The sequence below is a fragment of the Palaemon carinicauda genome, chromosome 1, assembly GCF_036898095.1.
Source record: "Palaemon carinicauda isolate YSFRI2023 chromosome 1, ASM3689809v2, whole genome shotgun sequence".
NCBI classification, from domain to species: Eukaryota; Metazoa; Arthropoda; class Malacostraca; order Decapoda; family Palaemonidae; genus Palaemon; species Palaemon carinicauda.
In genome coordinates this window covers 73481844-73501071 of record NC_090725.1, presented here as the reverse complement: position 1 = coordinate 73501071, position 19228 = coordinate 73481844, and the positions used below count along the sequence as shown (strand labels likewise).

Sequence of the window (19228 nt, the reverse complement as noted above, 5' to 3'; positions counted from 1 at the left end):
TATGTTTATTACATCAGGGTACTTCTTTCTTCATTATTTAGGCATAGTATGGCTAAAATAACAGTTAGCATGATTTGCAAAATAATTTTTGAAAGCTCACTGATTTTATATTTTAAGATTGTATCAAGTAAAGCAGGGAGTTTTAGTAGGAAGTTAATGTTACCCTTCCTTGATTATACAGGAAAATCATATATACTGTACATTAAGTGATGTTATTTTCTTCCTGGCTTGGAATCAAAAACAAATATTATTCAGCTTGAGGTTTGTAAACATAGATACTTAGGTAAATGATCAGTGTTTTATCTATGTGATACACTTAAGAAATAATCAGAGATCATCAGAGATATTTTTTGTTAATGTATGTGCTACAGCAACCTGATTTATTGTGTAAAGTGAAAAGTAAACCTCACAAAGAGTAAGAAACCCAACCAAAATTATTTTCAAGTTTGAACAGTTTGGGTGAAATTTAACTGTATACTCCTTTCATTAATGAAACAGGCGTCGTGTGTTTGCAAGGACCTCCTGCACGTTGCTTCACAGGTGGCTTTCCAGTGCCCATATTTGAATGAGGATAATAATGCCAGACCATCTTTTGTTCCACCTTTAAAACTTTCAAACAACACTTCACCATGTGAAACACCAGTTCGAAAGTTATCTCTTATTTATGTTCGTCAGCCAACAGTTGGCAACCTTTTCTCTTCTCAGTTACGAGACAACCAGAAAATAAAGGCAAAAGTCAACTATAATCAGAAGTGTGAAAAGTCGTTCATTATGCATCATTCCCCAAAGCCATCGAGCTCTGTTGGTTTAACACACAAGCGCAACAAAGAAAATGAATTTCTGTGCAAGAAGAACTTCACACCACAACCCCATGTGTTGAAACTCAAGAGGAGTCAGTTACCAGCACCAACATTTTCCAGTATAGATTCCCCTAGATCCTTTTTGTATGTCCAAGCACCTCTTGAAAACCATTGTTCAGCATCAGAGTCATATAGAACTTCACATTTCTACACTGAAAAAATTGCTTCGCAAGCCATCATCCAGGTGGGAATGCACAGTAAGCAAGAGCTTGTAATGGAGGAATATTTTGCAGATGTTGCATTCCTCTGTATAGCTATTTTTTTTCTTCTAAAGACTGTAGTATATCATTTCTTATTTCAAAACTACTAGATATAGAAAGCTTTCGTGCACTAGTGGGCTGACCACATAAATTCGGTATGCAGTGCCATGACCTATTGCAGAGTAATTGTTACCTTTAGATTAATAGTAAGCTTTGGGAACATTGAATTGTTCTGCTCTTACACATCCCTTGCAACGGCATACATTACATATTAGTACTATTATAAGCAAGACAACTTTGTACATACAGTATGTGGATAATAATGTACTCAGAATTTAAAATATGTATATTGATTGCTGTGTATAGCTTAGTTTTTCACTTGTAAATGGATGAAATTGTAAATATCAGTGACGATGTTAAAAACTTTATCAGAATATCCAGTCATCTTCCATATAGGACTAGGTTATCTATTAACTAGCTCTTTCACCTCCTAATTAAACAAACAGTTGAATATACAGAAATATTAGATTTTGATTGCTTGTAACATGTTTTCTTTTCAAGTTCAGTATACCATCTAAAATAGAAATAATTATCAAAGGGGTATAAATAGATGTTACTATATTTGGATGAAGTTAGTTAAATTAAGGATTCAACTCCAAAGTAATGTACAGTTTGTCCTCCTCATCCACAACCAACAAAATATGTGCCATTATTACATTATTAAGATAAATTTGTAGAAATAACTATTCCACATTATACTGTAGACTGCTTGGCAATAATTTCAGATCACATGCGATTCATTCTCCCATCAGCTATCCCCTGAGCTAGCTAAGACAACCCACAATTTGCTTTACTGTTACCCCACATCTTTTATGGCTAGTGAGAGTGTTAAACCTCCTAAGCAAACTATATCCCACCACATTAGTGAATACAGCTTGGCCTTTAAACCTGTTGGGAGTGATCTGAGTTTTAATGCTAAGCCCTTTTCAGGTGTTCTCTCGAGTGGAGAAAGACAAGATTATTGATTTGATAGGAAAAGAAAGATCAGTACCCCAAAAATACCTTCACAATGTGTATCTTATCATCAATCTTTAATTCATGGACATAGGCACTGTACCATCATCATCATCATCATCATAATGATAATTATCTTGGATCCTCGCATCTATATGGGAGAAAGGAGGAGGTGAGTATTAAATCAGCCCAGAAAATCATTGCATTGTACATTGTATAATTAATATTACTGTATTAGACATTTACACCAACACTTTTTGGGGGAAACAGAAGTAACCAAAATATTCCACCTAATTGAAGAGAGAGAGAGAGAGAGAGAGAGAGAGAGAGAGAGAGAGAGAGAGAGAGAGAGAGAGAGAGAGAGCCTTACCTTATTGCCTTATTCTATGTTTGGGTTCCCCCAGGTCCCTCAGTGTGAGGCACCTCGTATATCCACCAGAGAGTTGCTAATGCATCTTCCGGTGTATTTTGCATCTTCCAGTCTTGGATGGTCTGGGATGCATCTTAGGTGTTTATCGAGCTTATTCTTAAACACATCTACGCTCACTCCTGATATGTTTCTAAGGTGAGCTGGTAGCGCATTAAATAGTCGCTGCATTATCGATGCTGGTGCGTATTGGATTAATGTCCTGTGTGCCTTCCTTAGTTTTCCTGATATAGTTTTGGGCACTATTAATCTACCTCGGCTTTCTCTTTCTGATATTTTTAGCTCCATGATGTTTTCAGTAATTCCTTCGACTTGCTTCCATGCTTGTATTATCATATAGCGTTCTCTTCTCCTTTCTAGACTGTACAATTTTAAAAATTGCAGTCTTTCCCAGTATTCAAGGTCCTTAACTTCTTCTATTCTAGCAGTAAAGGACCTTTGTACACTCTCTATTTGCGCAATATCCTTTTGGTAGTGTGGGTACCATATCACATTGCAGTACTCGAGTGTACTACATACATAAGTTTTGTACAGCATAATCATGTGTTCAGCTTTTCTTGTTTTAAAGTGTCTGAATAGCATTCCCATTTTTGCTTTACATTTAGCCAACAGTATTGCTATTTGGTCGTTGCATAACATATTCCTGTTAAACATTACACCAAGGTCTTTAATTGCTTCCTTGTTTGTGATGGTCTCGTTATTAGGTCCCCTGTATGCATATACCATTCTTTCTCTGTTTCCATAATTTATTGATTCGAATTTATCTAAGTTAAATACCATCCTATTTATCTCCGCCCATTCATATATTTTGTTTAGATCTCTTTGTAATGAGTTCCTATCTTCATCACAAGTAATTTCTCTACTTATTCTTGTGTCATCGGCGGAACTTCTCACTACAGAGTCTTTTACATTACAGTCTATGTCTGAGATCATAATAACAAACAGCAGTGCAGCTAATACTGTACTCTGTGGCACGCCAGATATTACCTGAGAGAGAGAGAGAGAGAGAGAGAGAGAGAGAGAGAGAGAGAGAGAGAGAGAGAGAGAGAGAGAGAGAGGTATCGTGTGTTTTTAAGGACCTGCACATTGCTTCACAGGTGATGTCCAAGAATTGTCTTGGATTTTACATATTCCTTCTTGTAAAACCAAATACATTAGGAATATGACCTGCCCCTCAGCCCATTGATTTTCAAAACATCCCTTTATTATTATTATTATTATTATTATTATTATTATTATTATTATTATTATTATTACTTACCAAGCTACAACTCTAGTTGGAAAAGCAGGATGCTATAAGCCGGGGGGCTCCAATAAGGAAAATAGGCTAGTGAGGAAAGGAAACAAGGAAATAAGAGAATTAATTAAAATAAGTTATTTTAAGAATAGTAACAACATTAAAATAAATATTTCATATATAAACTATAAAAACTTTAACAAAATAAGAGGACGATAAATATATAGAATAGTGTGCCCGAGTGTACCCTCAAACAAGAAAACTCTACCCCAAGACAGTGGAAGACCATGGTACAGAGGCTATGGAATTACCCAAGACTAGAGAACAATGGTTTAATTTTGGAGTGTCCTTCTCTTAAAAGAGCTGCTTTCCATAGCTAAAGAGTCTCTTCTACCTTTGCCAAGAGGAAAGTAGCCACTGGACAATACAGTGAGGTAGTTAACTCCATGAGAGAAGAACTGTTTGGTAATCTCAGTGTTGACAGGTGTATGAAGACAGAGGAGAATATGTAAAGAATAGGCCAGACTATTTGGTGTGTGTAGGCAAAGGGAAAAAGAACCGTAACCAGAGAGAAGGATCCAATGTAGTACTGTCTGGCTAGTAAAAGGACCCAATAACTCTTTAGCGGTAGTATCTAAACGGGTGGCTGGTGCCCTGGCCAACCTACTACATAGAAATCAAATGCTTATTGTGGTTTTTTGGTTTCATGAAGGGTGGCTTCGTAACATCTGGGAATTTAAAGAATTCCTTTCCCATTCAAATTCTTATGGCATCCAGAAAATATCTTCTCTTAACATGGGAAGGCGGAGACTTCCAATTCAAGGATTTTCCTTGTAGTCAACCACCATCCTTCAGCTTTTCTCCAGGATCCATGTAATGGCATCAGCTTCATTATGAAAAAATTGAGTAAGTTTCTACAGGTACATAACCTGGATGACTTGCTTGTGATGGCACCAGCACTAGAGCTGAAGCAACATCTTGAGAGACTTTCTCAGCTATGTAAGCATCTGGGTCTATAGGTCAGTTGCCAGAAGTCAGATTTGGAAGATTCTACAATAGCAACATTTTGGAGGGATGAATGTGAACGCAGTAAGCCCCTAGATCCACATATAATTGCTATTGATGTGAGAACCCCTTCATAAATTGATCCCTCCATCAGGGTTTGGTAGTCCTTAAACAGACAGCTCATCTCCTTGAAGTTGAATCCTTCCCATTTATTTAGACATTTGTCGTCAGTGAGTGCGGTGCCAGTTTGCAGGCAAAATCAGCATAAGAGGTGCTGTGCTGGCTTCAATAGAGCCTTGAGCCATTGGTCTCCCTCATGCACACTGAGTCCATGCCTTGCATATTGATAGTTTGGCCCTAGGACAGAGAAAACAATATTTCTTTGGTATATCATGTATACCCCTGCTGCTGCCTCCGATGCCTTAGATGACCGCGGAGGTAGCAGCAGTAGGGGATTCAGCATTATGAAGCTTCATCTGTGGTGGATAATGTGGGAGGGTGGGCTGTGACACCCTAGCAGTACCAGCTAAACTCGGTTGAGTCCCTGGTTAGGCTGGGAGGAACGTAGAGAGTAGAGGTCCCCTTTTTGTTTTTGTTTCTTTGTTGATGTCGGCTACCCCCCAAAATTGGGGGAAGTGCCTTGGTATGTGTATGTTATGTATATCATGTTGTATTGAATTCCTTCCCTAAAAAGTATTTTTTTTCCTTTTAGCAAACAAACTTTCCTCCCAGTTAAACAGGCTGAGGTATTTTCAGTGTAGAATTTATATTATTAGAGGTTTACATATCAAATAACGTACAAGCTAACCTGTTACTTCCATATTCCACACTTTCTCTGCTTCTGTACTCTCTTTCAAATGAAACATTCAGCCCATGTCAGCAAAAGACACAGCTTCCTTATATTATCAAGAACATCTATCTTTTGCTCGCACACTTATCCTTATTACCTTATTTTTTTGTTTGGGTTCCCCCAGGTCCCTCAGTGTGAGGCACCTCGTATATCCACCAGAGAGTTGCTAATGCATCTTCCGGTGTATTTTGCATCTTCCAGTCTTGGATGGTCTGGGATGCATCTTAGGTATTTATCGAGCTTATTCTTAAACACATCTACACTCACTCCTGATATGTTTCTTAGATGAGCTGGCAGCGCATTAAATAGTCGCTGCATTATCGATGCTGGTGCGTCGTGGATTAATGTCCTGTGCGCCTTCCTTAGTTTTCCTGGTATATTTTTTGGCACTATTAATCTACCTCGGCTTGCTCTTTCTGATATTTTTAGCTCCATGATGTTTTCAGTAATTCCTTCTATTTGCTTCCATGCTTGTATTATCATGTAGCGTTCTCTTCTCCTTTCTAGACTGTATAGTTTTAAAATTTGCAGTCTTTCCCAGTAGTCAAGGTCCTTAACTTCTTCTATTCTAGCAGTATAGGACCTGTGTACACTCTCTATTTGTGCAATATCCTTTTGGTAGTGTGGGCAGATTGGCAGATTCAGTGTAGAATTTATATTATTAGAGGTACAGTACGTGACTTTACTTATCAAATAATGTACAAACAAACCTGTTACTTCGATATTCCACACTGTCTCTGTTTCTGTACTCTCATTCAAATCATGGCAGCAAAAGATACAGCTTCCTTATAATTATTAAGAATCTCTATCTTTTGCTTGCACACTTAGGGATAGGTTTGGCAGATGAAGCTTCCTTAAGGGTCATGGCGAAAGTTGAATATGGGGGAGCAAAATATTTACACTATGATGTTTGTAGTGAGACAGAGGCAGGGCAATTGCTGGTGTGCTGCTGTGTAAGCAAAGTAAAACATGAATATTTGGAAGTACAAGATTGATGTTGCAAGAAGACCTTCAAATTTTAATAGGCAAATAATATCGTGCTCCCCAGAGAGTAATTGGATTTGCAAAATACAAACCAGCGATAGGTAAGATCTAACTGCACTGACAGTTAGCAAGAGCAGCCTGTTTCTGCTAAGATCTAACTGCGCTGACAGTTAGCAAGAGAAGCTTGTTTCTGTTAAGATCTAACTGCACTGACAGTTAGCAAGAGCAGCTTGTTTCTGTTAAGATCTAACTGCACTGACAGTTAGCAAGAGCAGCCTGTTTCTGTAAATGTCTGTGGATGTTTGTGGTAGTCAGCTGTGGTTCCTTTGTTAATAGGACAGTTGCATGTTCTCACGATGGTCCTAGAACACTGTTCCTCACGGGCACCACAACTTTTTTGTTGGCTCCAACTACAACACCATGTTGACTGATAGGCTAAACTAAGTGAGTAGTCCTCTACCTTGTTGGTTAGTCTCTTGTGACAAAGGCTATACAAAATTCCCTAAGGATGATGTTGCATGTTGCATAAGATTTTTCATAACTCTGACCATCCTTTACATTTAGGTCTCCCTGGACAATTCTATCCTGTTCGTAATGCTAGGCAAGCAGTTAATTCTAATAGCCAGGCCTTCTCCATCATGAGGCTCAATACTACGCAGTACTCTAGAAGTTTTATTCCAGCTGTTACCAAGTTGTGGAATGATCTTCCTAATCGGGTAGTTGAATCAGTAGAACTTCAAAAGTTCAAAGTTGGAGCAAATGCTTTTTTGTTGACCAGGCGGACATGAGTCTTTTTATAGTTTATATATGACATATTTGTTTTTGACGTTGTTAATAGTTTATATATGACATCTGTTTTGACGTTGTTGCCTTTTTTAGAAAGACATATTGTTAATTTGTTCTCTTCATTTATTTATTTCCTTATTTCCTTTCCTCATTGGGCTATTTTTCCCTATTGGGGCCCCTGGGCTTATAGGATCTTGCTTTTCCAACTAGGGTTGTAGCTTGGATTGTAATAATAATAATAATAATAATAATAATAATAATAATGATGATGCATGCACTAGGGACAAGCATTGAGGCAAGTGAGGATACTCATTTCCTTTCATGATTTTAGCAGACCCATATAACAGGACTAGCAATCAGTCTTTTTCTATTGGACAAAACTCATTTTTGATTCAGTGACAACGGGGTAGAAAGTCATTGCTACCATGGTTTTTCTAGAAGTCCCAGGATATCATATGACAATATTGATGTCTGGACCCAGGATATTAAGTTTTCGTTTTCATCTCAAATTTAAAGTTTGAGAGAGGTACAGATGGATTAGGTTAGTCTTGTACACACATTCCTGGAAAATTTCCAAATAATCGTTTGAGATATGCTTCCTCCCCTTGTCCTCACTAGGTGCAGGGTCAGTTCCATTGAAATTTAAAATATATTTCATTTAAATATTTGTAACTTAATTTTTAATCCTTTTGCAACCATGGAAAAGAATCAATTTCATATGCACTTCCGTGTATTTGGATGCCTTTCACACGTTTAGTTAACATCTTCCTTTATTTGCAACTGCTCATTTATATTGTTAACAGGAAACTTTGAATTAGATTGCAAGAGCAGTTAATTTATCAGTTTGGAAGTTTTGACTTCTTTAGGATTTGTGTATCTTCATCTCCAGTGCCTGATGGCAGGTATCTGATGGACCTTTATAATCTTGTCTGTTCCCTCTTCTCAGGAAGCTTATAACTTCAGTCATGCTTCTTTAGGACTCCTTTGTAGGAAAAGATGTTGGATATATATCCAGAAGGAGGAGACTGGCAGTATCAGATAGAATTACCTCAAAAAGTACCTGTCAGTTAAGTACATGTACCTGTGATTATAGGAGCATGCTGACTAGACTTTGAGGACACAATGAGACTTGATAAAGGTCTTGGACTGCTGAATATCAAGCAGTTTCTCATGCAATCATGGGGCTGGAAACTTCAAAGTGACATACAAATGCACTCTCCCTCTGCTTCAATTACTAAACTTGTCCTCTAGATGCTTTCATGTCTTGCTTTGAGGGATGATATTTTCTTGACACCGCTGCTGCTTGTAGGAGGAAACATTACCATTTTAACTATTAGGCTTTACCATTTTCTTGACCAGGAGAACCCAGTAGCTAGCTATGCAGCTATTCTACACTTGTTATTGTTGTCAATTCATTGTGTCAGCACTACAGCCAACTATGTAAACCTTAGTTTTGATACTTATTGTTCCCCTAGAGAACCAATCTTCCTTTATAGTGATTAAAGGTCTTTCGGGTTTCTTATTCATAAGTTGTGAGAATCATATTGAAGAAGGTCCCAATCCCTGGAAGTCGGGATGATATTTACCTTTGACTATAGTTCAAAATGTTGCTCTTTGCTGACAGAATTAAAATGATTGCTTAGATTATAATTTTATAACTATAAGCTAGACGGCCACAAGGACATTATCATGACTCCCCAACAATTAGAATATTGAAGAACTATCTCAATTTTCCTAAGTTTCCAGGAAATACAAAAGGATGATAAGGTTTAGCAGTGTACAACAACATTCGGTGTTTGATAATAAATGTTACCAAACGATATTTACCTTACATTTCATTAACATAATTTCATAATAAATAGTCTATTTAAGGAAAAATTACATATCAACAAAGAAATCAACTTTAACTATGCGAGTCCAGCTGGCAAAATGTAAACAGAATTTTGGTTACGTTCTTGTCCATATTTATCTTTAACGTTTCAATAACTTTAATAGCAATGTTAATGATGGTATATCAAAGCATTATTTTTGTTTAATATAGTATATCAAAAAAATTATTTTTCCCTGTGGGTGTTCAAGATTTTCACGAGTAGGCTGGGTTCGTTTATCAGCAGTGAATAGCCTAAATTTCGGTAACGAGTCGGCAATATTTTGTTATATTTTAATCAGTATAGATTTGCTTTACAAAGATTTGTTTTGTATAGTACACGATATAATTATAAAACCTCTCGCTGTGTGTGTGAGAGAGAGAGAGAGAGAGAGAGAGAGAGAGAGAGAGAGAGAGAGAGAGAGAGAGAGAGAGAGAGAGAGAGAGAGAGAGAGATTGATTTGAGGTGAATGTGTGTGTGTGTGTGTAAGAAATAAAATCTTAGTTCACATATTACAACCTGAGTTTAAGGATTAAATCAACATGGCTATTGTTAGTTGTGGTGATCAATTCCTCGCTTCAAGTGGTACAAGAAACAAAAACATGGCATTCGATTACAACAGCTGATTCTCTCTCTCTCTCTCTCTCTCTCTCTCTCTCTCTCTCTCTCTCTCTCTCTCTCTCTCTCTCTCTCTCTCTCTCTCGATGTTTTACAATACTTACATATACTGTAGATTAAAAAACCTAAATAGGTTTTCTTAAAAAGTGTCAATTAAATATGAAACCAAAAAATTATACCTATTATAAATCCATTTCAATCGTAGCTTAAAATACGGCATCCGATTTCGTCAGCAAACCACTATTTATTAGGAAACATCACTTTATTCTAGAAAATTGCTACTATTTAGATAGCTAATTGTGTTTTAAGAAAACCCTGTACTTTTGTTTTAAATTTCGGAAATGTCTTATAAATCGAGTATTGCTGACTTATTTTTGTTTTAACTTTTAGCTGTGATCAGATCATCCAATGTCTAGCTGCCGCTCTCAAGAATATACGTGTACTGTACGAATACAGTAACAAAGTACTGTATTGTTTACACAATTTCTTAATTTATTCAAAACATCTATACAGGTAATATTACATAAGCGCCAATGTGTTATAACCTATCACATTTTCTTGTTTAGTACATTCAAAACTATCATTACTCTCTCTCTCTCTCTCTCTCTCTCTCTCTCTCTCTCTCTCTCTCTCTCTCTCTCTCTCTCTCTCTCTCTCTCTCTCTCTCTCTCTCTCTAGGCTACCTTTTGCTACCTCTAATTTCTTACCTTTATCTATCTCTCTAACAAATTAACTCTTTGTTGCTTCACAAAGTTTGTTATAGAGTAGGAGAGTAGGAGTGCAGTTTGCATGGGAAAAGTAAGAGCAGTGGATCTTTATAGGGTTTTCTTTGTCGGAGAAGGCTGCCTCCTGAAAGGGGGCCCACTTCAGGTTTGTTGGGTTGCCCTTGAGGTAGTCGTAGAGTGGAGCTAGAGCGACGGTGATGGGTGCCATGAACCTTTGATAGTAATTCACCATTAACAAGAACTCCTGCTGTGCTTTCACATCGAGGGTACGGAGAACTTCTTTACTGCAGATTCCTTCTCAGGGAGGGCTGAACGCCATCAGGAGTGACGTTATGACCCAAATAAGCTGCTTCCTTGGTACGAAAAGTACTGTACACTTGGTATACCTGATTACAAGGCAGTTCTACTGCAGGTGGGTGAAGATGATGCGTAGGTAACGTAGGTGGTCCTCTTTGGAGGGGGAGGATAGTAGTACTGTACAGTATGTCATCTACATAACATATGCAGAAGGGGAGGTCCCCTAAGATGCCATTCATGGGTTATTGAAGTGGGATATTTGCATTATGTAGGCCAATGCAGGAGTAATTGAAATTATATGATGGTAGTCTTCTGGGTTCATGGGCATCTCAAAATACCCCTTAAGGAGGTTGAGGGTCGAAAATACTTTAGCACCGTTAAGATAGGTGGTGATGTCGGCGATGATGGGGAGAGGGTAGTGGTGGTCTGGTTCCGTCTGCATGTTAAGATGCCTATAATCCCCTCAAAGGTATAAGGATCCATGCTTCTTCAGGATGATGTGCACAGGCGACGACCATGGTCTTTAGACCTTTTGACATAGACTCATGTCTTCCATTTCGGTAAGTGTCAAGCAGCTGCCAAACAGTCTGGTGCCTAATGTCTGAATCTTGCAAACACTTTGGGCCCTGTTATCTTGATATGGTGATAGATAACATGCTTTGTGATTACCATAGGCATCTGATATAGTTCTGGGCTGGAAGACATCGCATCGGGTACAATACTGTAACTTGAATAACTGTTGTAAAGATAGCGTTTTACTCATGGTACCTCATGAAAAAAAAAAATAGTTCAAGAGTTGCCGATGAAGTTAAAAGTCTGAAGCGTAAAAGGAAACATGCTGTTAGTTCAGCGGAAAGGCCAGGGAAGACTAGTTTAGTTGATTAAAGAAAGGATGATGACCAAAAACTATTATTATTATTATTCCACTAGATGAAGCAGTTATTACTGGTTCTTGGCTATGTCAAAAATATACATTTCATGTGCATAAAAATTCCTCTAAAATTGACATAAAAAGTTTTTAAATATTGGGGGTACCTCCCGAAGCTCCAGTGGCTCAATACTCTTTCCTGGTTCATCTTCCACAAAAGTGTCTCCTTTTACAAAATTCTTGGCGACACCTTTGGTTTTCTTATACAGTATTTGATGGAGGAATTTTTAGGATTAATGAACACCCATGAATTGTGACTTCATGTAAATAGTATATATATATGTTTAAGGAATAATTGTTTTATATACAGTATATATACATTATATACATATAGTGTTCTAATAGTTGGTTACAAGCACTACCATGCTTACAGCTTTGTACATTGCCAATGACTGACTAAAGAGACTAAAAACATTAGAAAGATGGTGTCCTATTCTGTTGCTGTGTTGTATATATAATGCATTGTGCAACATTATCATAGTGTAAAAAAGTTATCGTTTTAAGATTTACCCTGTTACATTCTGTTTACAATTTCAGGACATGCTGGTAACAGTGTTTGAGAACGGGGAGTTACTAAAGGAGTACACATTGGAGGAGATACGAGAAAAAGCAGAGTTGAACATCAATGATATTGATATCATGAAGTTCCTATCTGAAGAAAATAGTTAAAGGTATTTTGGTTATCAATTAATTTTCAATGATTTTCATTTAAACCTAAGAAGATGAATCTTTTATTTTATGGGAAACTGAATCACAAACCTTTGTTGGAATACAGTATTAAGGTCTTAATGAGACATTCTTGTGGAACTCCGTCTCAGGTAGCAAAGAGCTTAGAGTACCCCGTCCCACACCCTTTGGTTAAGACTGTACAAAACTTCATGATAGAACTTTAGTCTTGGCTCTGTAGCTTTGGCGAGATTGTACATTCAAAAATCCTCAGAATTCATCGACATATATTAACATTCCCTTTATATGATAAGATTTTTTATAGTGTTAACCCTTTTACCCCCAGGCTATTTGGAAATTTCCAACCCTTAACCCCCTTGGGGTTATTTTTTTCCCAGCACATTTTGCAGTATATTTTTTTTTAAATTGCTCTAACAGCCTTAATTTTTGTCATAGAGAGGTCAGGTTGGTCTCATTCTCTTGGAAAATGCATGAATTTTCTCAAAAAATTATCAAAAATATGAATAAAAAATTTTTTATAGCATTTTTTTGCGAGGACGTACCAGTACGTCCATGGGGGTAGAGGGATGGCTTTTGTGAAACGTACCAGTACATCCTTTTGGGGGTAAAAGGGTTAAAAGCATAAGTACAACTCAATAGTTTATAGAACATTTTTTATTATTTTTTCATAGTAGTCAGGAGGTTAAAAGTCATTTGCTGCCAAAAGTTGAGATGCTATTATTTTTTTCACATAGTTTTTCAAAACTACAACCTGCAATATTATCATCCCTAAATATCCCTACCATTAATGTTTTAAGTCATCATTTTGTTATTCAAAGCTACCATTGGTAATTTTTTTCTCCTTACGTGCAAATATTGATCAAAGTAAGAACATTAAGCATTTGGTAAGAAGAAATTGTATACTTTTGCTAGAACGACATTTAAGATTTTTATCTGTAAAAAGATATTGAATTATATAGTATTTATGTTTAGATAACTTAAAATCCAATTGTGTACTTCTTTGAAGTACTGTAATATTTTTAGTCATTTACTAAATGTGTCTATAATTAAGACTAATTGGTCTTGTTGAAATAATTCATTGTAATACTGTAGTCATTATTTCACTATAGTCCATTTCTTTTAACGATGCAGATTAGCACCGACTCACAGCGGTGCCCTTTTAGCTCGGAAAAGTTTCCGGATTGCTGATTGGTTGGACGAGATAATTCTAACCAATCAGCGATCGGGAAACTTCCGAGCTAAATGGGCACCGCTGCGAGTCGGTGCAAATATGCATCGCTAAAAGAAATGGACTATAGTTCAAATTGCACAATATAATTACCTGAGGTTGACGAACAGGTGTAGGATAATCACAAATTAATGAGTTCAGAGTTTCAATCACTAGTACTATGTGCTTCAATACACTAAAGTCTATTTTGTTTGCCACCTGAAGTAATTTTAATGGTAGAGAAGTACCATAGATCAATACTTGTAGATATGTAGGTAACTAGCAATGCAATGGCTGGAGAAACAAATCCTTAACCCTTTTACCCCCAGGCTCTTTGGAAATTTCCAACCCTTAACCCCCAAGGGGTTATTTTTTCCCCAGCACATTTTGCAGTATATTTTTTTTTAAATTGCTCTAAAAACCTTAATTTTTGTCATAGAGAGGTCAGGTTGGTCTCATTCTCTTGGAAAATGCCTGAATTTTTTCAAAAAATTATCAAAAATATGAAAAAAAAACAAAATTTATAGCATTTTTTTGCAAGGACGTACCGGTACGTCCATGGGGGTAAAGGGATGAGTTTTGTGAAACGTACCAGTACGTCTTTTGGGGGTAAAAGGGTTAAAAGAAAATGTCTGGATTCTCATTGTTTTTAATTTATCCACTTAATAAGTTTGTATACATTAAATGAGGGTTAAGAATATTTATGCATTGCTTTTGTTAAATAAATTTTCTTCCAATGATATAAATTTTCAAGTAGTTTTATATGTGACTTGATTTACTTGGTATCTCTCCTTTCATGGTAATACTTATTATGTGGTGCTGTTAGATATATTTCATTCAATAATGATACTGATTTTCCTTGGAAAACAGCAGTTCCTCTCAGGAGGAATTAATAAATGCCCTTTTTTCTTTACACATTACCCTTGTTCTTTTCACCGTCACTTACAAAAACTGAAATCCTCTATGCTGTTAGCCTCATTCACCAAGTCATGCTAACATTGTTACTGTTTAGACTTAATGCTTGTGTGTGAAAGATTTTAAACTTGTTTCAAAAAAATTTTGGATGGCTGTATGACTGTTTTTTTTATGAAAGTCACCAGTAGGTCACATTGCTAATATATACAACATGTAAGTCTTGATGGGGATCCACTCATTGTGGGATAGTATAAGATCAAACTTGTACTGTGATTCATAACTCCACCTAATTTCATGATCTCAGACTACTTTCATCAACGTGACACTATGGTCAACCTTTTCAATCTTGCTATTATACTTCATTTTGGGTATACAGTATTTAGGTTTGTGTTTTATGGTTATTTTAGTACAGGATTATGAAGTTTTTTTTTTTTTTTTTTTTTTTTTTTTGTCTTTCCTAGGATGAGTTTTATATCATATGCAGGATAATAGCTGTTCCCCTTTCTATGTATACTGATTAGAGGAAGTGATCTCGTAGAGTTTAGTGCAGCTTCATCTCAACATTTGTGGTGATTGAGTAAGGGAGACACCTGTGAATTCCGTAAATAAAAAAAAATCAATGTTTACACCCAGTAGGACTACTTACCTGATGGTTTCACATAGTACACTTTGTTACCCTAACTCGTTCACTGTTACTTTTTCTCTGTCAAGTGTATGATGTAGGCTACTGTGCTCAATTTAAAGTGATCAAAAGCATAATAAAGGTACTATAAACATTGCAGTTACTACAACAATACCCCCTACCACTAAGCAAAACAAAACATTAATGGAATTCTGCACTGTACACTTACCAGTTATGCTGCTATGGACTTCTTCCTGCGTATCGTAGTCGTTATCCAGTGATGTTGACGAGGTGAAGGGGCATGAGTTGAAAATTCCACTTGATACCGTACGCATACTATACATACAGTAGATTCGTCATTAATGCTGATAGCCAAATTAATTTTTGTATTATTTTCCTTAAAGAAATCTCTCTCTCTCTCTCTCTCTCTCTCTCTCTCTCTCTCTCTCTCTCTCTCTCTCTCATATTACTGTATTACAAAAAAAGTAATTGCCGTACATACATTATAGCCTACTGATCAGTGTACATAGGATCAACTTGCCTATTATACAACGAAGAGGATCGTCATCACTGTACGTATTATTTTTCTGCTCTCTCTCTCTCTCTCTCTCTCTCTCTCTCTCTCTCTCTCTCTCTCTCTCTCTCTCTCTCTCTCTCTCTCTCTCTCATACATTACCATTGTACTACAAACAAAAGTAATTGCTGTGTATAATGTACATAATGATAATTTACCGGTTATGCAGAAAAGAGAATTGATTATTCTGCAAGAGGCACAATTAGTGAAATGGATGATGATGGAAGGCTGTGCTGTTATTGATAAAATGCAGTGAAGGGACATAACTGAACAGCATAACTATAGTCCATTTCTTTTAGCGAGGCAGTTTTGCACCGACTCGCAGGGGTGCCCTTTTAGCTCGGAAAAATTTCCTGATCGCTGATTGGTTAGAATTATCTTGTCCAACCAATCAGCGATCAGGAAACTTTTCTGAATTATAAGGGCACCGCTGCGAGTCGGTGCAAATCTGCCTCGCTAAAAGAAATGGACTGTAGTTTACGCTGACTCATCATAAATGATGTAGAGAAAAAAACTAAATGTAAAATTACTTTTATAATACCATTTTGAATTGCACACAGCATGCAATTATGAAACCAGTTTAGGTGTTGCCACTTGTTTACCATATTCTTATGTTGTATATCTAAAAGATAAGCAACAATTGCTTGATGTAGTGCTGAAATACATTTTGGGTTTGCTGACTTGTAGATAAACTCCTTGCTACACAAAATCAAATGTGTTGCATAAAAATTTTGCCCTTTGCATCTATTTCAAGATCTGCATTTAAGTGAATTTTTAGCACATATTTTTTATAATGCCATGAATTCAATAGTTCAATATTACACAGTGAAATCAGCAGCTAGGTAGATTTTATATATATATATATATATATATATATATATATATATATATATATATATATATATATATATATATATATAAACGTATATATACACACAGTAGTACCTGGGTTTATGAATAACTTTTAATACGAGCAAATTTGTATACAGTACGAGCATAAAAAGTTATATTGGTTTACGAGCATTTTGTTGGTCTTTAAGCACATTTTTGGTGGACAAGTACCAATGAGACTAGCAAAAAATCAATTATGCAGTGCCCATACACCACATATGCAGTGTTCACGCTGTGTTCATTAGATATTTACCTCATTTTCACGGTAGTTTGAAGAACAGGCAAAGGCACTTTTCATGGTAGTTTGAAGAACAGGCAAAGGCACTTGTTTCTAGATAGGTTCTTTATCAAAACTGAGTGTAAGAGTGTAAAAAAAACCATTATCAATTGTCCATAAAGTATGAATAAAGTGATTCAATATATTATAGTGAATGTCATTCAAGAGAGAGAACTCCTTCTAAACGGTAACAACTACCACCTCCTTCTCTCTTGTTTCCCTCACACCAGCTACAACTCTCCTCAATGGAAAAGTGCAGGTTAATTTGTCAATATCACTTTTTTTTTATAGTGTGAATTATTGATTTATATTCATTTCTGGTGTTAGGGCTTGTAAACAATTCAATGAATATCTATCACAAATCTTCAAAATGGAATGTTTGTGTGTATTTATGGATTTGTGGAATGCATCAAGATGTGTTAATTTTGTTATGGGAAAAATTGCTCATAAACTATTTAAAATTTCTATGCTTGTACAGTAGTCATTTATTCATAACTCTATACCATAAATATACAGTGCATATATATATATATATATATATATATATATATATATATATATGTGTGTGTGTGTGTGTGTGTATGTGATGTTCAATGGGTATATATCAGCATTTACTTCTCTGCTTTTCCTATTTTGCAGATGAATATTGGATACTGATTAAAGTTATATATATATATATATATATATATATATATATATATATATATATATATATATATATATATATGTGTGTGTGTGTGTGTGTGTGCATGTATTTGTGTAGATATTTATATATACTTATTTCATTATTTCCTTTGCTTAGTCGTACTATTTTTTCCTGTTGGAACCCTTGGGCTTATGGCATCCTTCTTTCCCAACTACGCTTTTAGCTTGACTAGTAATAATAATAATAATAATAATAATATGTATAATTTAAATGTAAGGTGTACGAAAGAAAGAAAGAAGTAAAAAATTATAATTATATTCATTGTCCAATATTCATACACATAAGATGAAAAGCAGACAAGGAAATACTAGAGGAATGCAGACCTGAACTTTGGACCAAATAATGTTTTATATATAAACACGAGGAATTCTTAATCATTCATGTCACTTGCATCTAACACTCCATGTCTCTTTTTTTCATAATTATTTGATAAGTAAAGATGAAAGTAAATATGGTACATAAGTTAGATGAACATGATTTTTAAAGAACTATAAATTTTATATTCTTAAAGCTATAAGGATGTAAATTTCCAGTTGTTCATATATATATAAGTAACATCCTTTATACTTCTTCATGAATTCTTTACAGATAAAAGTGAGATTGCCCATCCCAGACAGACTATGTTTTAAAACTGCATCAGACAGCTTACTGTGGCTAAGTATTTGGATCCATAACACTATCAGAGACTCATCTTCAACATGAACATACTGTTGATCCATAGCAAGTGGGTCCCTCAAAAGAAATTCAGGAAGGTGCCTCTTAAGATGCATTTAATTGAAATATAAAAGTAAAAGAGGAAGCCTTATTATTGGGATCCCAAGAGACATGTGGAGGGAGACAAGGAAGGAGAGAGAGAGTGGCCTACCTTAGTGTAAGCTTTATTTGTTAATTTATCCTATTTATTCACTGCTGTAAAAGAGGCGAACTGAATTTGTACCGTAAAGTAAGAAATACGTGAAAAGAAGCTGGCATGGCTGATGAACAGAAATGACTCTTAACTACTGGAAATACTTGTTAAAGCTTTCCTAATGATGGCCCTTACAGCATTAGTTACATGATTCTGAGGTGACTCACTATGATTCTCAAATAGGCATATCTGGATCCAAATGATTACCCATCAGTGATTGACTGCGCCTCTAAATACTTTGTTTTAGAATATTCATCTCGTAGCAGTCTTTGATTCAGTTATGTTTAAGGCCCTGTCCACACTACCGGGCAGTCCCCGACGGGCAAACAGTGATACCAGACCACAATAGTTAGTAAGATTGAGGGTTAATTACATCAGAAGCGGGAAAACCACAGACAGGGATCTGGCATAAAGTGTTGCCAGATCCCTGCCTTTAGTTTTCCTGCTTCTGATGTCATCAACCCTCATTTTCACTAACTATTGTGGCCTGGTATCACTGTTTGCCTGTCGGGGACTGCCCGGTAGTGTGGACAGGGCCGAAGTCAATCAAATTTGATTAGTTTTTTAAATGTTCTTTTAAGTCCATCAAATTTGCAGATTAATGAATTAACAGTTCGTGAAGAATTTTTATATACCCTATATA

At 36.0% G+C, this 19228-nt stretch overlaps 1 protein-coding gene across 2 annotated transcripts in view; it reads left to right on the top strand.

Annotated features, from left to right (window-relative positions):
* Positions 1-18930, top strand: part of LOC137648968 (nicotinamide phosphoribosyltransferase-like) — a 151437-nt gene extending 132507 nt beyond the window's left edge. The window contains exons 12-14 of one of the 2 annotated variants that reach the window (XM_068382143.1): positions 499-1044; positions 12337-12470; positions 18267-18930. In XM_068382143.1, the coding sequence (XP_068238244.1) occupies positions 499-1044; positions 12337-12468 (678 nt within the window). In that variant the 3' untranslated portion in view covers positions 12469-12470; positions 18267-18930. The remainder of the gene's footprint in view (positions 1-498; positions 1045-12336; positions 12471-18266) is intronic. The other variant, XM_068382144.1, reaches the window with a different exon arrangement.
* The last annotated feature ends 298 nt before the right edge of the window (positions 18931-19228 follow it).